This window comes from Balaenoptera musculus, chromosome 2 (assembly GCF_009873245.2).
Source record: "Balaenoptera musculus isolate JJ_BM4_2016_0621 chromosome 2, mBalMus1.pri.v3, whole genome shotgun sequence".
In the NCBI taxonomy this organism is placed as follows: domain Eukaryota; kingdom Metazoa; phylum Chordata; class Mammalia; order Artiodactyla; family Balaenopteridae; genus Balaenoptera; species Balaenoptera musculus.
This window is the reverse complement of record NC_045786.1, coordinates 53038287-53063741: the sequence shown is the minus strand read 5'-3', so window position 1 is coordinate 53063741 and position 25455 is coordinate 53038287. Positions and strand designations below refer to the sequence as shown.

The window sequence follows — 25455 nt, the reverse complement described above, 5'->3', positions numbered from 1 at the left end:
AACATTCTCCTGGAAGCATGATGCTAAGCAACTTATATTCCTGGGAAGAGATGGCAAATAGAAAAAGTAAGAAAGAGGGACAGCCAGATCCCTGAATTCTTATGCTTCTCTGCAGGCTTACCAGCAGATGTGTTGTAATTCTTTCCCATCAATTTTGAAAGGTATTATTGATGACTTCACTCCCAGGAATTAAATTCAACCCTACCCAAAGAAGGGATAAACTGGACAATTGCTCTTCAGCTCTAAAAGCTCACTACTTACCTAAAATGTATTTAAATAATTATTTTGTCCATGCAGTTTCATTAATTAGTTCAGTAGAAAATAATGTTTCTGAAAATATAAGCCTTCCCTTAATAATCAAAAAATATTAGAAATCATACTGGAACGTATAATGTATATTGTACATCAGCTAATAATCCAGTTGTCAAGTGATCAATGGCCAGAAGAGATCACTAGAGTTTTTGGGAACCACTCAGAATTTAATATCACATTTTAATGCTCATTAATTTGTGTAATTCCAATTATATGGTATAACACTTGACTATTTTTCTGACTTCAAAAAGAATGCACAATTAATCAAGTCTTCTTTCTGGGCCATAGAATAATTTTGAACAGGAGATGTTAACCCTTGCTTTAAAGTTAGTGTCAAAAATAGTTTTATTATGCAAATATTCGGCAAGCATATTTTCCCTTTCATGGACATGAAAATTCACATTTGAGCCTTATAATTAAATTAACACATCAAGAGAATCATGCATGAAATTAGTGTTTCAAGATAAAAAGTGACTATATGGGCAAGACTGGTGTCATGATGTCAAAAAATTGTAGTTGAACTATAGTCTTTGAACTCCCTTAATATTGTAATGATATGGTGACTTTACATTTTAGGTATCATTTAAAAATAGCACATACCAAGGGCAACTCTAGCCGCAGACGCATCATAATTGATCCAGAAGGATACCCATGAGAGAATTGTAATTAGGATAGAGGGCATGTAGGTCTGGAGAATGAAGTATCCAATGTTTCTCTTCAACCGAAAGCTCAGTGAGAGCCGAGGGTAGGCACCTATGGTAAATAGACAGGAGTTACACTGGAGATCAGACACAGCAGACAAAGAGTTTGCTTTGACTTCCAGGGATCAACAGCATGCATTTAAAAAGTCCAGAATGGAGGGGTGGTCCACAACCATGCAATCTGCTTCCGCACGCCTAATGGTACCCATCGAGAACTTGGGAGAGGAATGATTTTCAGTCTATGTATGAGGTCATGATGAGGATACTCTTCTAAGGTTAAATACTCAGCTGAGAAATGTCCCTGAGAAAACTTTGGGGGAAGCCTTTAGCTTCGAACACAGAATAGTGCCAAATATCTCATTTAGTTTTCAACTAATGGTCCCCTTCTCCATTGTAGATAGGAGAGATTTGGCTCAAGGCTTTACTGAGCAAAATGGTTTTTATCAGTCATCCCCTGTCAGCCCATCTAGAGCAACAGTGCACAGATGTTTGAGGCACTGACCCTGGACCACCTGGGATAGCTCAGGGACCCCCACCCGAGAGCTGGAGAGGCACAGAGGGCAGGAGTGTACTCTGAGATGCTCTGTCCCAACCACAGGAAAGGCATCAAGGAGAGCTGAGGAGAAGCACCCAGTCTGCTTTCCTGTATTTGAATCCCAGTGCTAACCTCCTGATGTGCATATCCCACTTAGACAGCCTTGAACCCCACCACCACTGCCAGTGCAGAGTGAGAAAAAAGCCCACTGCTTATGGCACCTATAGCTATATATTTGCCTTTTCTGTTTGATTTTGTTTTTCTTGGAGCAAGGCAAGTGTGGCTTCCATTTCCTCCTGTCCATTTCAACAGTCCACTTTATCAGTTTCAAACTTCTCAGCTCTTAATTTTCTGGACTCAACTGAGGTTGCTGGAAGGTCAACCTTCTCTAATCATCAACTTCCTTGCCTCCTCCCCTCCTGCCTTCACTGATGGGTGGTGCTCTGTTCCTGAGATTCTTCCACCCAAAACTTCAGGAGGCCTCACTTTTCTTGCCTTCCTCCTACTCCAAGCCTGAGAGGCTCCTGTTCTCCTCCTGCCTCAAAGTATATGCATTTTCCTGACTTTACTCCACATCCCTTTCTGGTTTTGTCCCTATATTCTATCCCTTTTCCAAGTATATGCATTTTCCTGACTTTACTCCATATCCCTTTCTGGTTTTGTCCCTATATTCTATCCCTTTTCCAGTCTGATTCATTCATATGACTGTTTCTTCTACGTAGTAGATGAAAGACTTTAACCTCTAGGCTCCTACTTTAGCATCAACCACATTTTCAGCCAAATTATATAAAGGAGAAAAGAAATCGCCTAATGGACCCAGCATCTAAAAGCTGACAATCTGGAAATTTCCTCCAATCTTTTATGTGCCTGTGTGTATAGTTTCTTTTATATAACTCTGATCAAATGCATATATCGTATTGTCACCATAGCATAAACATTTTCATCCTTATTACAAATTACTTATAAATACAATTTTAAATTTTTCCTAATTTTCCATCAAATACATACACATGTATTCTATAGTTTATAAATACATTTTCCTGAATGCGATAAATTTAGGGTATTTCCATTTTTACAAAACTTTAAGTAATATTCTTAGGGATACCTTTGAGTAGACCCCTTTCGTTATGTTTAAACTTATTGCCTTAGGATGAATGTGCCAAAAGAGGAATTGCTAAGCCAATGTTGAAGGCTTTTGATACATATTCCCAAATTACTTTGTAAAAGAACCACACAAGCATACATGCCACTATGAGTACTTTATAGAAGTGCCTATCTCATTTTATAAACATAACAATATTACATAATATTTCTTAAAAATAACTTTTGTTAATTTCCTTGGGAAAATTTGTCCTTTCAACCACTTTCTTTAATTGATCACTTCCTAAATGTTTGTTTTTCCCGATTTTAACTTTATAAATAATCTAATTATACTATTCATTCATCTTTCTCATTTTTTGTTCCTCTTACTGTTTTTACCTATTCATTTAAGTTCTTTTGATACTAATCCTTGCTTGTATCCTCCGCAAGCATTTTCCCGGTTATTTGTTTAAAAATTTGAATAGGATAAAGTGGGGGACATATAAAAACAAGTTTTTGTATGTAGTTGAGTCTATCCATTTTATTTTTTTCCCTGTGATTTTTAAAACCTGTTTTTAGGTTTAGATAAGTTCACAATAGAGAGCTAACCACAAACCTATTTTGAGGGTTGGCAATTTGATATGAAGTGAACATGCATGTTGGTTTTTGTTCCACAAACAACTAACCAAGTTTTCCAACACATCTATGAAATAAAGCTTCTGCTGACATAGATTTGATACACTCTGTTGTTTTATAGTACATTCCATGTCTATGGACATGGACATGGACATGTCCATAGACATGATGTGCCCATGAGCCAAGTCAGAGCCCTGCCTGGGCTTTGACACCTCTGGGTCCCCAGCCCCATATGTTTCAAAAGCACGGTCATCCCGTGTTCAACAACTTTTAAGGCTTCACATAAAGGTCAAAATAGTCATCCGGGAATTTTAGTTTCTCCAAAATGTTTTCCCAATTTAATGTTAGTTTTATTTTCCACCATGTCTCTGCATTAAGCATAACATTTTCTAGCCAAGAAGTATCCTCATTGCCTCAAAATAATTGTCCATATTTCTTGCCTCTGCTGATTCACACCCACTGTTCTCCCCTTAAGAAATGTCTTCCTTTAACCATACTTCAAGGCCTTGGTCAAATGCCACATCTTCCATAAATCCTTTCTTTTTCTTCCCTCCAAGTGTAAGTAAGTACCTTCTTATTTTCTTTCCTCTTTAAAGTTATAATTATTAATATTTACCAAGGTAAGATCTTCCTTAGTAAGCTGTACATACCCCTAGGCAGAGTTTGTGAGGTACTGTATTTTTCATATACTGTCATGCCTAGTTAAACGTCTAAACCATCTCTGGCTATTAATAAATGCATCTGTGTACTGAGAGAATGAAAACAGGCATATTTGGTTTATTTATGCGACTCTTTAGCAAGTTTAGTACTCAAAACAGTCAGTACTTCTATTAAATATTAGTTTGAAATCCCATAGCAACTTAAACATTTTTTTTTAATAAATTTATTTTATTTATTTATCTATTTATTTTGGCTGCGTTGGGTTTTTGTTGCTGCGTGCAGGCTTTCTCTAGTTGCAGTGCACGGGCTTCTCATTGCGGTGGCTTCTTTTGTTGCGGAGCACGGGCTCTAGGCACACGGGCTTCAGTAGCTGTGGCACGTGGGCTCAGTAGTTGTGGCACACGGGCCCTAGAGCACAGGCTCAGTAGTTGTGGTGCGTGGGCTTAGTTGCTCCGCGGCATGTGGGATCTTCCCAGACCAGGGTTTGAACCCGTGTCCCCTGCATTGGCAGGCAGATTCTTAACCACTGCACCACCAGGGAAGCCCACAACTTGAACATTTTTACTGAAGTAACTTCAAAATCAGATCTTAGTTTGCAGTTTCATGGCAATCTCATGCCTTTACTTGTCATTTGCTATTTTATGTTCCAGATATTTGTCACTATATCCACTCTACTTGGAATGTTGTTTTATTCCATCAGGATAGACTGGCTCATGTTGTAGTAGCAAAAGACCCCTCAAATCTCAGTAGCTTTACAACAAAGATTTTTTTTTTCTTTCTTGTGCTCCATAGCCACTTAGCTTCCTCTGTCTGGAAGACAGCTGGACACTGTGGAAGAAGTGCCACACATACTTCCCATCACATTTCATTGTCCAGAGCAAGTCTCACTGTCAATCTTTATGTCCCTGGAGTAGGACAGTTCAATCCTCTCCTAGGGAAGAGCAACAAATATTTTTTGAATGATAATGCAATCTACCATATTCCCCAACTTTCCATTTTCTGAGTCAACTTTCTTAACTTTTTCCAAAGTACATCTTCTTTAGGAGAACTCTTCCCTACAAGGCAAATATTGATACTTATGCAATGAAGTACAACTGATACTCTTTTGAGAATACTTGCCCCAGGCAACATGGGGACCAATGATACACTTGCATAGTCAAACACTTGGAAGGTCATTAGTGACCCTGAGAAAGGGAATATTACTCAGATTTCAAAACTATGTATTCACCAAGGTACTCATTAACACAGAACATAGAATTAAGAAAATATACTATTTTCTTATGTATTTGTTTAGTAAATACATTCTATTTCTTAAATATGAAATATACCTTCAAATCAACAAAATTTTTAGGCATTCACCATGTGCCGCCCCCCCAATCCCAATCTCCTAATCCCACAGGTGGGAATGTTAGTGGAGGAAACAACAAAGATGAATAAGAGGATAGTCTATGCTCTCAACTAGCTCCTAATCTGTCAGAGAGACTCATACAGAACCGGCCTCGGTAAACCAGAGGTAAGAGCTACACTGGATATTCTAGGGGACAAGATTTAAGAAAGGTTTCACGGTATCTGAACTGAGATACTACTGGTTGAATAAGAGTCTTTACAGGCAGAGAAGTAGAATACCCTTCAAGGTAAAAGATCCACCGGGGCCAAATGAAGAAAAGCCTTTCAAGATACCATTAGACAGAGACCTCAGAATGTTAATAAACACAAGAATCTTCAGAGGTGTCAAGACCCATTCTTCTAGGCAAAGACTTTTGCCATTTGGTGTGCATCTTCAAGAACACATAGAGTCTTTGTGTAGCTCTGTTAGATAAAGTCCTGACACTGGTACAACAGATGTCCTGATGTATCCTGTATCTCTGGAGAAACTCCTCAAATGATCATAATGAGTGGCTGATAATTTAAAGTTGAGAAGTAGTGAGTCAGCTGCACCAAGACATAACCTTCAAAAGAGCAATAGAAGCTTACAAATTACAACAGAAAGGCACAGAAGCCCTAAAGTCTGTGTGCCAATGCAGATGTGGACAGGTCCACAAGTAGATGCTGAGTAAAAAGACAAAGGTACAGTCCCTAAATACAAGTGCACTGTTCTGGTTCAGGGCTTCCTTGGCAAAACTATCTATCGAAGATGCTGATCTCAACCCTTTCTCCCCAGATGCACTAAAAGTTGTGGCCAGAAACAAGGCTCTGGATCTCTCATCCAGCCTCAATTAATAGCACTTTCTAAGGCATTAATATTGTTGAAGAACTCATAAAAATGTGGATGCAGAGTATCATGTCACCTTTGCGTGAGCCACTCAAATGTATCTATAAAGTAACAAGCTGATATTTTAGCAACTGCAGCAGAGCTGGCCTATGTACATATACCTGTCCCCCTTCAAGGCAGCCACCATGGGGGCTCTCCCATAATTGCCTAGGAAGCTTTGTGAGCTCGGTGCTGCTCTTGGGGTCTTTATGATGCTGTCTCATTCAATATCTACCTTTTTTCCTTTACAATACAACCTAAAGTTCAAAATGGTGTTCCTAATTTTCTCACCTGCATTGCTAGTCACCTTAATTAATATATGTTCAAAAATTCCATAAAGGAAAGGAGATATATGAAATAGGAAAGAGAGAAAGAGGTAAAACAAAACTTTTTCAAAGACTGTCTCAACCAGGCAATGATTCTCTTTCTGATCCTCCATAGTAAAGCCAGAATGTTCTATCCTATGACTCTGAAGCAAAGAGCAGAGGCATCTGAGTGATCCAGGTTCAGGCTCAGGGTTTATTTGGGATATTCCTTTAGGAAGCTGGCTATCCTCTCAGACCCTTAGTTTCCTTGTGTGTAAAATTAGGGCAAGAACATCACAAGTGAAAAAAGAAAAAATATAAATTATACTCCATTGATTACAAACTATTATTCTGCAAAGGAAACCATCAAGAAAATGAAAATACAGTCCACAGAAAGGGAGAAAATATTTGCAAATCATGTATCTGATGAAGAACTTGTATCTAGAATATATAAAGAAGGTTTACAAAAAATACAAACAGCCCAATTTAAAAATGGGCAAAGGACTTGAATAGATATTTCTCCAAAGAAGATAAGACCAGTGTCTAGTAAGTACATAAAAGATGCTCAACATCTTACTCATTAAGGGAATGTAAGTCAAAACCACAATGAGATGCCATTTCATACTATTAGGATGACTACAATAAAAAAGAGAGACAATAACACATGTTGGTAAGGATGTGGATAAATTAGAACCCTCATGATTGCTTATAGAACTTAAATGGTACAGCCACTTTAAAAAACAGTTTGGCAGTTCCTCAAAGGGTTAAACATAGTTATTGTATGACCCAGCAATTGCAATCCTAAGTACATATGTAATGCAAATGACAACTTATGATGTCCACAGAAAAACGTGTGCATGAATGTTCATAGCAGCTTTACTCCTGATGACCTAAAGGTGGAAACAGCCCAACATTCATCAACTTTATGTATGGTTAAACAAAACATGATATAGTCATACAATGGAATATTATTCAGCAATAAAAAGGAATGAAGTATTGATAAATGCCACAACAAGGATGAACCTTGAAAACATCATGCTGAGTGAAAGAAGCCAGACATATAGGACCATATAGTGTATGATTCCATTCACATGAAATGTACAGAATAGGCAAATCCATAGAAACAGAAATTAGATTAGTGGTTACCCAGGGTTAGGGTTGGCAGATTGGGGGAAATGGGGAGTGACTGCTAATGAGCACAGGGTTTCTGGGGTGATGAAAATATTTGGAAATTGATTGTGGTCATGATTACAAAACTCTGTAAATACACTAAAAACAATTGAATTATATACTTTAAATGCTTAAATTTTATGGTATGTAAATTACATTTTAACAACTCTGTCATAAGAAAAAGAATACCTACCATGTGTACTTTACTGGAAATTAAATGGCTTAATTCATTCATATCAAGTACCAAACATACTATCTGGCTGCAAATACACACTCAATAAAAGCAAGTTCCTTCTTCCTTTCCTTTCTCTCCTCTATGGTGACTTCTGTGCTCAAGATTCTGTAATCTAAGCATTTTTACCACTGAGCATATTTTTTAAATTGTGTGGAAGTCTTAAAAGCAATTCCAAAAGATGAAGGTAGAAGAGAGTTAGTTTTGCAAAGGAGGTGTGGGACAATGACTTTCTGAGGAAATCTGGCTTCTGTAGTGAGACATATTTCATAGGTCAGGAGCCCTTAAAGGAAAATGATTTCATAGCAATAAGATGAGATAGTTAAGCTCTCCTTTGGCACCGAGAGTAAGTTTGCTCTAGTTCCGCCATTTTGCACAGAGATTAGTAGTATTTGGCTAGTAAGCACAGGTGACTTGTCTCTAAGGATCCTTCTAAAAACAGTCGATGGGGAAAAAAGAATGGGAATTTGTCTCTGGAATTTAAAAGACAATGAGATATAGATGATAATTCCTTCTTCTAACCTTTCATATAATATTGGCTCTAGACCTATAGTAGATGTTATTTAGAGACCCAATGAGTAATAATTTGATCACAGGGCTTTACTTTAGGAAAAAACTAAAGCACAGAGTTCACGAATGGACTCTAGAGAAAATTAAGTGCATGTATTAAGGGTGTGGCATGCAGACTTTTAAAAATTTTGTAATTTGTTTCATAATCATAATTGAAAAGCAAAATAGTATTTTGAAAGTTGATTTTTGAAGAATAGAAAATTCAGGTATCTTAACAGAAATGTATCATCATCATTTATTTTTAGATCCTTTTCTTATTCTTTCTTCTAATGTTGGCAGAAGTATTTTGAAATGAAGTCAGAATGTATCAGTCCAAATGTACCCCGGAAAAAAAGGAGAGAAATAAAAACATCACATAATTAAAGGGGCATATTAAGTAACTTGTTCTCCATGAATTTATCAAAAATCTCAGTCTTTTGGCTCAAAGAAAATGAAAAAGTTAGGAGTAAATTTCAGATTTGGCAAAAACCTTATATACCAAATTTTGTGGGTCAGCAGAAGTACATTCAAGACCAGTACAAAAGCTGAAGTCCCAATGAAGTGATCCTGTGTCCAGAGTGATATTTAAAGGGCTCTTTGATTGTTAGCTGGATATGCTTGTTGAAGTAAATTTAACACAGTATTTCTTTTAACCTAATCCTCTTACTATCTGCCATTGAAGTGCTTTGCTCACGTTTTCACAGCTTCGTATTGTTGCAACCAAGGACTCAGATCTCCTGACTTTGAGCTTTACAGCACTTTCCTCAATAGTACACTATTATGGATAAGTGTTTCCTCTCTATAATGTTATCAGAAACATACAGAATTAAATGATTTATATTTACTGAACTGTGATTATAAAAAATGTATCCCAAATTTCCTTCTTTTTTACTCTCATGTAATTAATAGTCCAAGCTAAATAAGAATTAAATATTTAAATAACTCTAAATTTTTCTGAAAAAATAAAGAGGAGTGAAAAATAAGCTATGGTGTTTGAGTATTGTGGAATAGGTAACCCTTCTATTGGAAACAACTGGGAAAAATGGACAAAACTTAAATACATCTCCTTAGAGGCACTGGAGGGATAACAAGCCAGTAAGAATATGGGCCAAGGTTTGGGAGAAAAAGTAAACTGGGAGAGGTGAGCTCCATGTTTCAGATAGCTGTAGTTTCTATAACAGAAAGATGAGAAGCTAAGTAGAACATCTGACAGACTCATGGAACAAAGGGAGCAAAAACTGGAGATAGACACCATCAAGTAGGGATTCCAAAGAGCTCTGTCCAAGATGTAAAGATAAATCAGAAGGATTCAAGCAAGTGCAAGGAATGAATCTGAACTCAGTATTACCCAAATCCCAGAAAGTAAATGAAGCTTGTTCTGGATTGCTAATGCCTCTAGATGCCTGACAGAGGCAAGCATAAATTCTCTTGGAAGAAAGAAAACATCATCATAGATTTTGAATTATATCTATAATTTTCCCATGTACAATAGTAGCAGATTAGACACAGATGAAGAAAGAATTGTTGAACTGAAAGATAAACCAGAAGAAAATTTCCAGAGTGAAGCATGAAGAGAAAATAAAAAATTCAGAAAGCAAGGTGAGATATATAGAAGATATAGTGGCAAGATCCAATGTTGGAATTGTCAGAATTGAAATTGGAACCCTAGAAGGAGAAAAGCAGAGAGAAAATGGAGGAAAAGCAATGGTGGCTGACAGAGCTCTAAAACTGCTGAAAGACCTCAAGCCAAAGATTCAAGAAGATCTACAAACTCCAAGAAGAATAATTAGAGAGAAAATTATATCTTGGTACATCATAAATGCCAGTGAAATCAAAACAAAGAGAAAAATTATAAAAGGATCTGGAGGGGGAGGAAAAACAGATTAATTTGAAAGTAGCACCAATTAGACCAACAACTCTCTTCTTAATAGAAACAATGGACACCAGGGAAAATGAAGTCATATCTTCAAATGGAAAAAGAAAAAATGCCAACCTATCTTTCTGTAACCAGGAAATTTATCCTATAAGAATAAATATGATATGAAGTCATACACAGGTTGTTTAAAAAAAAAAAAAAACCCTAGAAGAAATTTGACCAGGAGACTCACACTAAAGAAAATATTTTTAAAATATTCTTCTTTAGGCAGAAGGAAACATTCACAGATAGACTTGGTGGTAAAGGAAAGAATGAATAACAAAGAAAAGAGGATTATTTATAATTACATCTAAGTGAAAATTTCCTGCATCTAATAACAATAATAATATGGTAAAGGGTTTAAAATATATATAAAATTATCATACATAATGACAATAGCATATATAAGTCAGAATGAGGAAATATGGAATCCAAATGTACAAAGGCCCCTCCAATGCTCAGGAATAGGTAAAAATACCATCTCAGATAAATTAACAGAAGTAATAAATACTTTAGCAAGGTTGTTCAATACAAAATCATTGTGTTCTTATATACCAGCAACAAATAAGAAATTATGTTAAGAAAATTTTACCATCTATAATAACATCAGAAAATATCAAACATATAGAAAAGTTTAACAAAGATGTACAAGTTTTCTACACAGAAAACTCTAAATGTTATTGAGACAAATTAAAGAAGACCAAAATGAGAGATAAAATATATACAGATTGAAAGAATTATAACAAGGTCACTTTTCACTAAATTAACTAATACATTCCCAATAAAAAGCCAAACCATTTTTTAAATGAAAATTAATGATTTGATTATAAAAGTTTTATGGAAATGTAAAGGGCCCAAAATAATCATCAGCAGTAAATAAAAAGAAAGGGAAGGAAGGATCTGTTCTACTTAAAAGCTACAGTAATCCACACAGTGAGGGAAGTGTACAAAGATGGATAAATAAACCCATGGCACAGAATACAAAGTCCAAAAACAGATCCATGCACATACAAACAATTTATGACAAAGGTGTTGCTGCAAGAGCAATGATGCTGTGTAAAATAATAAAACTTTCACACCTTTCACCAAAAAATGAATTCCAGGTGGACTGTAGGTCTCAATGTAAAAAGTACATTTTTGTAACACATTATAACCTGTATAAGTTTGCATCCAGAATTTATAAATAACTTCAATAAATTATTGACAGGAAATTCACAAAAAAAGACTTGCATAGGTAATTCACAAAAGAGGATCTCCAAAGAGCCATTAGGGAAAGGTGCTCAGTCCCACTAGCACTCAGAGAAATGGAAGTTAAAACCACAAGACATCACCCAACACCCGACAGGTGACTTCCATGTGAAATATTAGCAAGGTCGTTTTGGGGCGAAAGGAACACTCAGGCATTACTGCTATGAATGTAAGTTAGTAAAACCACTTTGGAAAACAGGTTGGCATAATCATTAAGCTTGAACATTCATAATTACACTTTTAAGTATATTCTCAACATTTATGTGAGCATTTATTCACAAAAAAACAAGTACAAGAATGTTCACAGAGGCATTACTCATAATCTCCACCTGCAGTAGACTGGAAAAATAAATTGTGGTGTATTTACACAGTAGTATAGCAAGGAAAATAAATGAACCATAGTGATACTGATGGATTTCACAAACATAATGTTCAGTTAAAGAAGGTAGTCACAAAATAATTTAAACTCTACTATCCCATTCAATAAAGTTCAAAAACACAAAATTAACTATACTGTAACAAGATAGTGGTTTCCGTTGAGAAGGAGGAATGTAAAGAAATTAGGAGGGGTCATAGTGTGGATCTTGGGAGTGCCCACAGCATTCTACTTTTTGACCTGATGGCAGTTACACGATTTTCATTTTCTGATAATTCACTTAGTACCATATTTATATTTTAAATATTTTTCTGTATGTACATATACAGAAAAGTTATAAAAATTATCCTTAAAGTCATAAAAATCTATAAGTCTTTGTATTAAAAATAAAGCATGAGAAAAATTCTAAATCTTCCTAGGAGTGTCTGCTTTAATTAATTACATTCTATTAGAAGGTTCACCAACTGATGTTTGACAATTTACGCAAAATTTTCACATATTTCTTAAAGAATTGAGATCTGTTTGCTTTAAGGTCATTCAGCTTGATATTTCTGGCACATCCCAAATACTTCAGCAACACATGTATATTTATTATGTTTAACTAAGTAGAAATTAGATAAAAGAATTAGAAATTAGATAAAAGAATATTTCCTTTATTGAGATTCTGCTTGAGTCACTGGCTTAATTTCAGTAAGCAGAAAATAATGATATAATATTTGCTTTGCTAAGTTTTTTTGAAAGACGTTTTCAAACCCCAACATTTAAATAATTATGGCTTGCTTATCTAGAACAGGTTTAAAAGCTAAGTTCAGTAAAAATTTCTTACACGATTCCCAAAGCTTGTATAGAAGGACAATATCTTTTTAGGTTTCAGTCAAAAGAATTTCAAAGACTAATCTCAACTTGCACTTATTTTTAAAAATACATTTTCAGTATTTCCTGAAATTCAACCATAAACCACTAATGAGTCATAGAAAACTAGATCACACTTTAAAGTAGAAATCTGTGCAGTAAAAACATACTTTATTTGTAGGGTTAAAGCAGAAATGAAACATCAGGTAATCTCACATCTAGGTGACAGCAAGCTGCTCCCTTCTTTCATTGTTCCTCTTTAATCTGGTCTCCCTTTTCCTTCTTGGAAAGACTTCCCCACGCATGTTTTCAGGTTTGGCTTAATTCTATAGACTGTAGGTGCTAAAGAATGATCTGAGTATTCACTTTATAAACTCTTTCCTTAAAAAATACAGCTCTGAATCAAGAAGGAATATTAGTAATAGATTCAGGACTTTCCAAGAAATCCAGTGGATTTAAATAGTGAATGATATACCATGGACCTAATGAAAGCTTTCTTTTTTCTCTTCTCTGTTTGACTTTCAAGCAGAATCTGTAATTGAGGTTTCAGTATTTTGTGGGAATCCTGAACATATGGTTATGAACAAATGAATTAATTCAGAAGATTTTAAATGAATGCCAGATATATAAGAGAGTGAGAGTAATAACATGACAATTGATAGAGGAATGATACAGTCAGACTGTGACTCGAAGCTTTTCAAAGGAAAAGGATAATTGGCAGAGATGCTCAAGGAAGGCCAATCAGAGGTGTTGGTGTTTCAACTGTCCATTGATGAATGTACTGGATATGAATAGAAAAAAGAGGAAGAGAATACATCAAATGTGGGCTGTAATAGGAGCAAAAGTCTTTAGGCAGCATGCAGGAGTGAGTGGAGGAGAGAAGACCTGAATGCAGAAACTAAAACAAAGCTTTGTGTTGGGGATGTTTGTGAGCTAAACTGAAGAGGAGAGGTTAGAGCTAGACTTGGATCCACGGTGAAGGAGACTGGATTCCTTGCTGCTGCAGGCAAAGGCAAGTCATCACAGGTTCTGGAGCTGAAAAGTTGCTTCATGAAAACAGTGTTGCATGACCACTATTTATAATAGCCAAAACATGGAAGCAACCTAAATGTCCATCTGTCCACAGATGAATGGATGAAGAAGACATGGTTATCTATCTATATCTATCTATCTATCTATCTATCATCTATCTATCTATCTATCTATCTATCTATCTATAGCTATCTATCTATCTATAGATATCTATATATCTATACACACACACACACACACACACACACACACACAATGGAATATTACTCAGCCATAAAGAAGAATGAAATAATGCCATTTGCAGCAACATAGGTGGACCTAGAGATTATCATACTAAATGAAGTCAGACAGAGAAAGACAAACACCATATGATATCACTTACATGTGGAATCTACAATATGATACAAGTGAACTTATTTACAAAACAGAAATAGACTTACAGACATAGAAAACACACTTATGGTTACTAAAGTGGAAAGGGGGTAAGGGAGGGACTAATTAGGAGTCTGGGCTTAACAGATACACACTACTACATACAGTCCTACTGTATAGCACAGGGAACTATATTCAATATCCTGTAATGAACCATAATGGAAAAAATATGAAAAAGTATAAATATATAACTGAATCACTTTGCTGTACACCAGAAACTAACACAACATAGTAAATCAACTATACGTCAATAAAAAATAAAAAAACCAAAGAGTGTTACATGGCTACTAATTTGTCAGCAAAATGCAGGATGGACTGGAAGGCAGAGGCACATTTCTTGCCATTAAGGATTTCTAGACATTGGATGAATCAATTCTAGGTCCCTGGATTAAGAATTTGGCGGCCTCCAATCCTGACATCCGTTTTTAGAAACTTGCATAAACGCACTGCTCATCAAGAATGTACAGCCCATATGGACTTCCCTGGTGGCACAGTGGTTAAGAATCCACCTGCCAATGCAGGGGACACGGGTCTGAGTCCTGTTCCGGGAAGATCCCACATGCCGTGGCACAACTAAGCCCATGCACCACAACTACTGAGCCTGTGCTCTAGAGCCCGCGAACCACAAACTGCTGAGCCTGCGTGCCTACAGCCTGTGCTCTGCAACAAGAGAAGCCACTGCAATGAGAAGCCCACACACTGCAAGGAAGAGTAGCCTCCCACTGGCCGCAACTAGAGAAAGATTGTGTGTAGCAACGAAGACCCAACGCAACCAAAAATAAATAAATAAATAAATTAATTAATTTAATTAAAAAAAAAAAGAATGTACAGCCAATTAATACCGGGAGGTAAGGGAAGGAATGACACAGATGCCGTGGACAGGCACAGTAGACATTGTTTGTCATCCCAACAGCTACACGCTGTGTAACAAACCTTATAACATTAATATATAAAAGTATGGAAAATAATCATTTAAATAAAGCTTAAAAATATTAGTTTTTAAAATCTTTGTCAAAAAATATATCAGGGTTTCCTATTTGTCAGGAACCTTGTGGATTAATTTCTGTCTTTTCTAGATTTACTGTGTAAATTTGGTCAAATCATTTTCATTCTTGAACATCAGTTTTCCTATACTTTAACTTGGGCTAATTTATTTGTCAAGTACCAGTCTCCCAGGGACATTAGTGAAAAATCTCGAACACAAGGTGCTATGAATTATAATGTAGCACGTCATTGTTATGGTTAGAAATCACAGTGAGTAATAAAGTTTTACTTCATTTTCTTTTGAGTTGTAAAATATTTTTTCTAAAGCCTATTTGCTGAGTCATGGCAGAAATGGAATAATTATTTGTTGAGGTGAACTAACTCAGTTATTTCTTTAAAATGCACTCATGAAACAAAGCTCCCTCCTTCTGGGCAAAGGCATACTTAATTTCCTCCCCAAGTACAAAGATGTTTTATGTGGATTTTTCTTTTAAAACATCATATTTTAGTACATTAAATATTTGAACATATAATGTTATTAATTTATATAGTATCTCTTTTGCAGAAATGATTCATTTGATTAGGGTTGAATACATACTTAATAATGACAGTCAAACTTCCTCTTGTAATTCAATAACCACGCAGTTTTCAAACTATTGAGTGGGCTAGATGCTGGGATATGTATTAGGGATACAAATATGAACCCCAAACAAGCCCTATTCTTAGGAAACCCTCAGATAAGCAATTAGGAGTCAGTTACATCATGCTCAATAATCCAGGAGAATAATGTCATACATTTTCTAATATTTAAAGCTCTGGGCAGCCACTGGAGTGTCTATTCTCAGACTCCTCAAAATATGCCTCATTCCTGGACCCACACAATTTAATTAATGAAAGCTAATCAGTGCTCACCCTATTCTAGGCTCTTTATTTATACTAACTCATGTAATCCTCTACAATCCTACCAAATAGATATTATCAATGTCCTCTTTTTTTCAGAGAGATCACCACGGGTCACCCTGCTAGAAGGTTCCAGAGTCTGGACTTAAGCTCCAGCAGTTCTGGCTCCAGGGTCTGAGTCTTTAAACCTCGTACATACTGTCTCTTGAACTCGAGCTCTCTTATTGTGGCTCAATTCCCGCTAAACACCCCACTAGGTAAGAGGCTACCTGATGTCATCCAGGGCACACTGCTGAATGCTTGCAGGCTGTGAGCAGTCCCACTGGACCAGACACTCCCTGTTCCCTCTCTGACCCAGGGTTCAGTCCCATGCCTAGTTCATGCCAGCCATTGAGTGAATATTCATGACTCCTTTTGTATGTATTCCCTGCCCTGCAGCCTGCAACCTCATGTTACCCAGGAGATGGATTAGGACTCTACCTCTTGGGAAACCACAGCAAGAAGCCATTCACAAGGTCCTCAAAGAGGCAGGACAAGGGAGAGGTGGGCCAGCCACAGAATTACGCTTGCATGACCCTGAGAAGGAGCATCTCCAGAAACCTCCAGAGTGTTGTGTCTTTCCTAATCCCTTTTCTGAGAATTCTCTTTCAGGCTAGAGAATCCTTCAGTCCAGTTTACTGACTGAAATCTCATTAATTCAGAACACTTGTGTAAAGGAAAATAAATTAGTATAATATTTAATTTTGAAATAGTTTTGTAACAATGTGGCTTATGACGTTTCTACATAAGTAAGCAAATTAGAATAATTTTAAAGTGCAGGGTCTTTGAAGGATGGGAGGTTTATAACTGACTGATACGGAGCTCCTGGTGACACCCTGCGAATGCAGAAACTTGGTGAGCACAGAAAAGAGGACTCAACACTGCATTCTGAGGGCATGATCACTCTCAGCAGAGTTTAAGTATTTGCCCCCATTTCTTCAGTGTGTATCTTCTCCAGATGTGTTTAGGATATGTTCTGCCATATACATAGTTAAAAGAAAGACAGAGACTGCACCTAGAAAAAAGTGGATCCAGTGCTTTTGAGCAAGAGGATTCAGGAAGGCCATTCTATGTGGTTGCAGTTTCCCATGGAAGCACCACACTCTCCACAGATGCCTCATCAGGCTTTCAAGGAGGTTGCATGAAAATGCAATAAAAGGGCCTCCTGGCAGTGCCCTAACAACCCTATCTGCACTCTTCTAGACAAAGGCAAGCATGGGCAGGACTCCTACACCAAGACAAGACTATCCCTGCGTTCTGAGCAGACCTCTGCTCACATCACTTGGAGCATGTAACAGTTTGAAACCCAGTTTTAAAAGCAATAAATCATTTTCTGCAACACATCACAGGGCAATTTTCATGGTTGTGGAAACTATTCCTTAATGATAAGCCCATGTGCCTTTTGGTCTCACCGCCCACCCGAGGTGAGCACCTCCGTGCGTACTCTACAGAGACTGCAAGCACATTTGCAGGACGTCTTGCAACACAGGAGAAGGTGGCACCGCATGAAGATGGACCTTAAACATTCAGGCTTCTGTCTCTACTTGCACGTCCCTTCGTTCTTGAGGCTGAGGTAGAGAGGAGAGAAACTGGCCCAGTGAGGACTGGCTGCATGTCCGCAGCATGGCAGGTATCCCACGAGGAGGGGACGGGGAGTGGGGTCAGCCGTGCCCAGGACAGGCCTCTCCTATGGGAGGGGTCGCCTTGAAGTTGCAGGCACTGGTGGTCAATGCAGCACTGAAGGAATGCAGAGCTGTCACCTAAGCCATCCTGGGGAGGCAGTGTGTGGGCAGAGCAGGGGCCAAACCTTCACAGAGGAAGAGTATTTCAATTAAGCTGAAGAATCAGTAGAAGGTGGCCAGGTGAAGGGATTCAAGGTGGCCATGGGTCACAGGCATTCAAGCTAGAGGCTACAGGCAGAGAGTGCAGGCCATGGGCTTCATGAATGCTGGCACAGGACCAGGGCTTAATGTTGTTTAAGCTACATTGTCAGGAGAAAGCCAAGATGGGAGATCCCAGCTCTGCCTTCTTGAGAATTCTCCACCCAGAGTTTGTGGTCTTTAGAATACCCTACAGTTTACGGAGTGCTTTTGTTTATTCTCTCATCTACAACACAGCATTCAGTAAGAACACCGAGGAAGCACTACCCATTGTGAGAGACATGGTTGGAACTTAATAAAACCTCAGCAAGTATAGACAGGAGAGTAGAAGATAACTACTCTGTCTTTGGACAGTTGAAACAAAGATGACAGTGAAACCCAGGCCAGGGCAGCCTCCCAGATGATATTAGGAGCAGATGACCATGTCTGAAGAGGCATCACTAACTGCAGGTGCCCAGGTTCCTGGACCAGGGCTGACTGTCAGCCCAGAAGTGGGGAGAAGGTCTCTTACTTTTGACAGCACAGCACTTGCCTCCTCAGGTCTTCCTCCCTCTCCTTCCTTCCTGCCTCCAAGGCCATCAGTGGCCTCTTGTCTGCCCAGAATGAAAGCTGTTTATGTTATCAAACAAGGGTTGGTTAAATTCACCCTCAGTCTTTTAACTCTTCAATAACCAGTACAGAGAGCATCTCCTGGTCAGGTGCTCCTTCCTACCCATCAAAGCTTATCCATCCCCTCTAGATACAGAGAAAAGGGTACAGAAAATGATGAAATATTGATGATAGTCCTTTTTTGGATGACCGAGCACTGTGAATCAGCAGCAGGGTATTTCACAATGATAGCATCATGGCCAGGCAGCCAGTATCCCTCCAGGGAGTATGAGGGGATGCAGGACTCACCTGTGGCAAAGACAACATTCCTGGAGACCAGACGATGCTCCACGATGGAGAACTGTGGGAGCTCAATTCTCTCCACTCCAGTAACAGCCTTATCACCACCACGCCAGTAAAATTCAATGTCATCCGTGGTGTAGCCATCTGCCAGGAGAGAGAGGCAAGGACATGGCAGAAATGAAGCATTATTTTGTCTAAAGAAACTGTCACTAATAAAATGGAAGTAATAGCTTGCCCATGTTTGAAGTAAATTTGTTTGATGTGCTTGTCTATGAAAAGAAGCATCATCAAAGAACTAACTTTCAAATATTCTCGTTACCTCTGTTGTCTGATTTGAACCAGGCTGAGAAACTGTGGCGGCAGAGTGCTCTGACCAAAGTTCTGTCTGCAAAGCCTAATGGTAGGGCTGGCCTCGATTTTGCACAGAAATGAATTAAAAACATATTCAAAGCACTGAATAAGATAGTTGGAAGAAAAAGTAAGAACTTGAGTATGAAGAATTCTGGAAAGGCAGCTCTCTCAAAAACTATTAAAAAGTTAAAACACTGAGGGTGAATTTGACCAATCAATGTTTGATAAAGTCAGGCATTTTTGGACAGTGTCATGAGGTGTTCCTGGCCATGAGCTTGGCCATCCTTAGAAATGCCTTTTGTAGGGACCCTCTTGGCCCTTAGAGATTTGAGCAGTGGTCTCAGCAGAAAGAGGAGTGGTCATTTGCCAGATTATAGCTCCAAAGCCAACTCTTGGCATGGTCTCATGCTCGCTCAGTAATTAATCAATGCTTCTTGAGAATGACTAAATAGGACAATAGTGTCTGATGTTATTTGCAGCACCCAGGAGTCTTCTAAAGAATTAGGTCAACTTTAGCGGTAAGGAAAATTAAAACTCACACCTGTAGAAAAATAGTCTATGAATATAAAAGACTTTTTGATTTGAACATATAACACAACAAGAGGCAGATACTAAATATCTGACATTAGACAAACAAATAGACCAAAGCTGTGGAGATGACTGCCCCCCACAGCCCCTGCTGGCCCCCTGGTCCCATCTGCTGTCCTCCCTCCAGGATCACGGTGGGCACACCTTTTGTCTCCGCCCTTCCCTCCGACTGCCTTACACTCCATTCTCACCTGGCGGCCACAGCGATCGCTAATAAAACACACATCTTACCAAGTCACTCTTCTGCTTAAAGCCCTCAAATGTTTCCCAATGCAATTAGCAAAACAAGTCCAAAGTCCTTAATAGGACCCCAAGAACCCACAGGACTGGTCCCTGTGTGCGCTGTAAGTACATCCACACCCACTCCCTCGCCCACCCAGTCCAGCCCCTCTGGCCTTCTGGCTGCAGCTCAGATCAGCACGCTGTGCCCAGGGCTTACATGCCCCCCAACGAGACATCCAGATCTTCAAGTGGCTAACTCTTCCATACATTTGCATCTTGACTTTAATAAAAACTTTTGCACACGTGTGTAGTCAGGTCACCAGAAAACTGGGAGAATCCCTCTTCTGTTCAACTGCTTTAATCATGAATTCTCCGAGGGGGAGGGACCTCACATACTCTGAGGAAATCTCTTTGACAACAGACCCTCCTCCCCATCCTCCACCTTGGTTAAACATCAAGGAAACAGAATCTACAATCTCCAACGCCACTCAATAGGGCTCACAGTTGGAATAGGAGCTGCTTCCTCACTTAGATCCCAAATTTGCCTTCCTGAAACTCTCATCAGCTCATTGGAGTTGTGTCCTCTGGCCACACAGAATCTACTTAACATCCTAAAGTAGCCCTTCAACTATTGGGAAACCATCATCTTTCCCCTGAGCCTTCATACTAAATATCCTATGCATCATGCCACATGATCTCACGTCCCTCACCTTCTGAAAGCACAGCTCTCAGAAAGCAGGGCCGTGATGCCGTGTGAAAGTGAGGGGCACAGTGAGGGGTCTAAACACTGGCCTGCCACCGGTGCAGCTTCCCAGTGTGTTCATTCACCAAGGCGTTCACTTCTCACCATACATGCATCAAATGCGCTGCAAAGTCAGTCATTTGCCATCCCCCCAAAATTCAATACAAATACCGACAACCCAAAATCCAACTGAGGCTAATGATAAACCAGTCTACGGTGGGTCAGGAGAACACACACGGCAGCAGCCACATCAGGATATGCCAGGGTTGCAGGTCAGGGAGCAGGGCATTTGCTTCTTAGACTATGTGGCTGCAGCTCTCGTCCCTCGCAGAGAAGTATCACTCAACACTGAATTATCAATAAGGCATCTGAATACTCTTCAAATTGAAGAAAATTGCCAAGATGTAGAAATAGTTGGCTTGTAAAGCTGAGCTCCTAATGGGAAATGAGGTTTACTCCAACTGCAGAGGGTCCCAGGATTACAGCCACTTGTGCCTGATGAAGCACATCTTGAGGGATCGCCTCTTGGCGTCTGCTCTCTTCTCACTGAAGGGGTCGAGATGGAAAGCATTTGTCTTCTTTTACTTCAGCATAGCAAACAGACTCTCTTAGTCAGATCAGAGTGGAGGACTCTTTTATACTGAGCCCCTGTCTCTGTCTCTGTCTGTCTCTCTCTTTCTCTTGCCCTCTCTCTGTCATGAAAGTGATATTTGCAAAGTGGAGGATTAAACTTCTAATCTTTAGGATAATTAAAAACTATGTCAAGAAAATTATATATGCCATGCCAAATAATGATAAGAAGGCCTAAAACACAAAGTGGATGAAAAAGAAATACAGATACACACAGCTTTCAATCTCCAGAGTGCAGTTCTGCTCATCCAAAGGGTATCTTCTCAGGTCCATCATGCATGCTGCAGTTGTGGTGATTCTGAAACACACAGAGTGAGGGCAGATATTAAAGATGGAATGAGAAATACAGCAGAAAAACTGCTTCTAGATAAACACTGAGTAACCCTCAGGTAGGACCCCTTCCCCAAAGCACACCTGATTAAACATATTTCATGATATATACTAAATGGACAAGTTTTCATTATACTGTAGGCCAGCTTTATCCAAAAAAGCAATACATATATAATTATAAAATTATTGGGCTTCCCTGGTGGTGCAGTGGTTGAGAATCTGCCTGCCAATGCAGGGGACACGGGTTCGAGCCCTGGTCTGGGAAGATCCCACATGCCGCGGAGCAACTGGGCCCGTGAGCCACAACTACTGAGCCTGCGCGTCTGGAGCCTGTGCTCCGCAACGAGAGGCCGCGATAGTGAGAGGCCCGCGCACCGTGATGAAGAGTGGCCCCCGCTTGCCGCAACTAGAGAAAGCCCTCGCACAGAAACGAAGACCCAACACAGCCAAAAAAATTAATTAATTAATTTAAAAAAATTATTCATGCAAACTTGCTGACTTTGGATAATCAAGGGCAGAGAAAGGGGTTTCTTAGGAAGCTCTTGTCTTCAATTTTTATTCTGCCTCCTTGTCTAGTGACGCTCTAACTTTTGTAGCACAGAGAAAACTTACCTATGGTAACAACATTGATTAGATTACAATTGAATTCTTTGACTTTCAGTGTAAAGTGTTCAAGTAGCTCCTGATCCACAGGCTGCATTCTGGAAATGTGAGCCAAGCTTCTACTTGATTCTATTTTATTACAGTTGCCTCTTGGGCTAATGCTCCAGGGCTTTTCACCACAAGATCACCTACCTTTTCAAAGAGAATATTTGGCTTCTATGTTATTGATTATGAATCAAAACTGATTGGGTTAGCTTCCCTTGAGGTCAGCTGCAGCCATGGAAATAATTTATATCGTGGCCTAAGGACAGTTAAGCCTCTGCCGTGCAATGGTTAAACCCATTGTACATGGAGATAAAACACTTCCAGAAACGTCAAGTTCATTTCCTACTCTGTCAAAAGCCTCATTTTAGGGAAACCAACCTACCCAAATCCTCTGTTGAAAATGCAACGATTAGGTTACCATGCTTTATTCTCTTTCTCGAAATCCCACCCCTTCTGCACCACAGTCCCAGCTAACCAGACTGGGCTGGGTCCCTGAATCAAGCACAGCCAACCATTGGTTGATCAAGAATATAGGATGTGGCCTGAGTTAAAAGGCAGAATGGAGCTAAAGGGATTCTCTTCCATGGGAATGAATTAAAGATGAGAATGGAGCTAAACTTGCAAGTTCATGAATTAGAGGCTTGTGATGCCATTTTCAAACTGGAGAGTCAGGCATGAGAAAGCATAACAGAGGTGAAGACAATGCAGAGAGTTGATGGTTTAGGAGACAGCAGAGCTAAGCCTGGGCCACAGCGCACAGCCTTGCAGGACATGTACGACACATCTCAGGGAGCAGCATCTCAGAGCTGATGTGGAAGATGTGTAAATGGCGGCCCGGGCTGTGCTCATTAAATGGTGAATCTTAAGAAGGAAGAGGTGAGAATATCTTCTCCTGAGATCCTTAGATTTACCTTGAAATCCCAGCCACATTCTAGACTCCACCCTTCTCGAAGCCCAGTATTGAGCTTTCTATAGACAGTCTTCCATGTGAACATTCACAACAAACCTTCTACCACTCAGGCAACATAAGCAAGTTCGGCTCCAAAACACCTATCAGACACCAGTCATGTGCTAATTATGTTGGGCTTGTCTCACTGAACCTAAGTGCCGGTGTTAAAGGAATAGGAGTAAAGCATGTCCTTCTATTAGCATTGGGTTAAGCAGCAGGTTGAGGAAAGTTCTACTTTTCAATGACTGAGAACAGTGAGGGAAAATGTCGGCCTATTTGCCAATCATGGGTCAACGTTAATTTTTTCTCTGCAAATAGCACGCAAGTGCCGTGCAGACATATGCTATAAGATCCACACCAATGATGAAACTGTGTCCTTTCCAAATGTCATAACACTTCCAATTATCATTCCAAAGAGTGGATTACATTCTATCCAAAGTCAACATAGCTCTTTGGTATATTTTTCTACATCATCTGACTTCCTAGCCAACTGAAGAACCAGCCTCACACTTTGAAATTCTGGCATGTTTTATGGCAGGTTGTCAACCCAACATCCATACAAGATGCCTATAAGGCAAGATTAGAAGAAAGTTCTGCTAAAATTACAAATTTTTGTAAGTAAGAGAAAAAGATCTCTACTGGAAATGTTCAAATTCTTAAATTTTCCTACATGTTTTAGTACCTATTCACTTGAAGACTCAGTAACTGAGATTACCATTTTTTGTTTGTTTTTCCTTATTTATTCCCAATTATCATCATTAAAATACATGCACACAAGTGCACACACATGCATCCAAATTGTTTGGAGACTCACATGTATTGTGATATTATGTAGAGTATTTCATAGGAATCATTGGAAGTGGGAAGCATGAAGCTAGTAGAATTGGTGAGTATCTTTAGTACAGCTGTTGTCCTGTCTTCTCGTTCTGGTATCATACTGGCTATCATATGGAGCCCTATTCCTATTGACTTGAGGAATAAGGTATAGACATCTATGCACTACTCTTCTTCCTATGGAAGAAATACATAGAAAACCCTCTTATGGTGGAAAGTAAGTCATGAGAGCCTACTCATGACACAGTGGAAGAAGGAAAGAGGTCTTTTTGCCACTGGGACAGAAAGGCAAGAAAAAAAGAAAGGGGGGAATAAAGAGATCAAGAAGGGCACAGCAGGACAGAACCCCTCCCCGAGCCACAAGGCCATCATCCACGTTGGCTAAACTCATGACAGGTTTGGGGACTGGACCTTCTGAGTGAAATGACCAAATTTTGCACCCCTGGGACTTTGTTGAAACCATAGGAGGGTATTTCATAGTCTGCAGAATGAGAACTCAAGCCTAGTTAATGGAGATGGACCAAGGGCAGGGAAGCCCCAGTGACATTCGAGCTCTAGTTGCATAATCCCCAACATGCATGCGCACACACACACACACTCACACACACACCTTTTGTATTTTTTTCTAATCAATTTTATTTGTCCTGAGAAAAGACTTTAACCAACTTCTAGCTCCACTTCCATCTGAAAGCTGAGAATTCCACTCCTATTTCTAAGAAATAGTGGTGAAGTCAATAAGAAATATTGGGTGAGGAATTCTCTCCAGTAGATCCATTGTTTTTAGCCGTAGCATGCAGTCACATTTGAACTTTACATAAGGCTGGTTGCGAGTTTGCTTTGGGCCCAGCTCCGTGCTCAGCGCTTGAATACTCATGCATTTAATCTCACAACAACCACATTGTAGAGGTATTGTTATTCTTCCCATTTTGCAGATGAGCAAATCAAGGATCAGAAAGAGTAAGGAGGTCGGCAACATTTACAATGCACATTTACAATGCTACTGGAAGGCACATGTGGCATTCAGATCCAGGCAGCCTGAATCCTGCACTCACTCATCTACCTCCTTGACACCTCTTCTGCCTTAAACTACAAAATATATTCAACTTTTAAAAGCCTACTCAGGGAATGAGGTTCTTGTTTTCAAAGAAGAGCGAATTCAGTAGAGAAACATGTTTTATATA

General features: G+C 39.1%; 1 protein-coding gene across 1 annotated transcript in view; it reads right to left on the bottom strand.

Annotated features, from left to right (window-relative positions):
• Positions 1 to 25455, bottom strand: part of GABRB3 (gamma-aminobutyric acid type A receptor subunit beta3) — a 224800-nt gene that overhangs the window by 18053 nt on the left and 181292 nt on the right. Inside the window, exons 5-7 of the mRNA XM_036839378.1 lie at positions 21729 to 21811; positions 18987 to 19124; positions 913 to 1065 (exon numbers count right to left, since the gene is read on the bottom strand). Of these exons, the coding sequence (XP_036695273.1) occupies positions 913 to 1065; positions 18987 to 19124; positions 21729 to 21811 (374 nt within the window). The remainder of the gene's footprint in view (positions 1 to 912; positions 1066 to 18986; positions 19125 to 21728; positions 21812 to 25455) is intronic.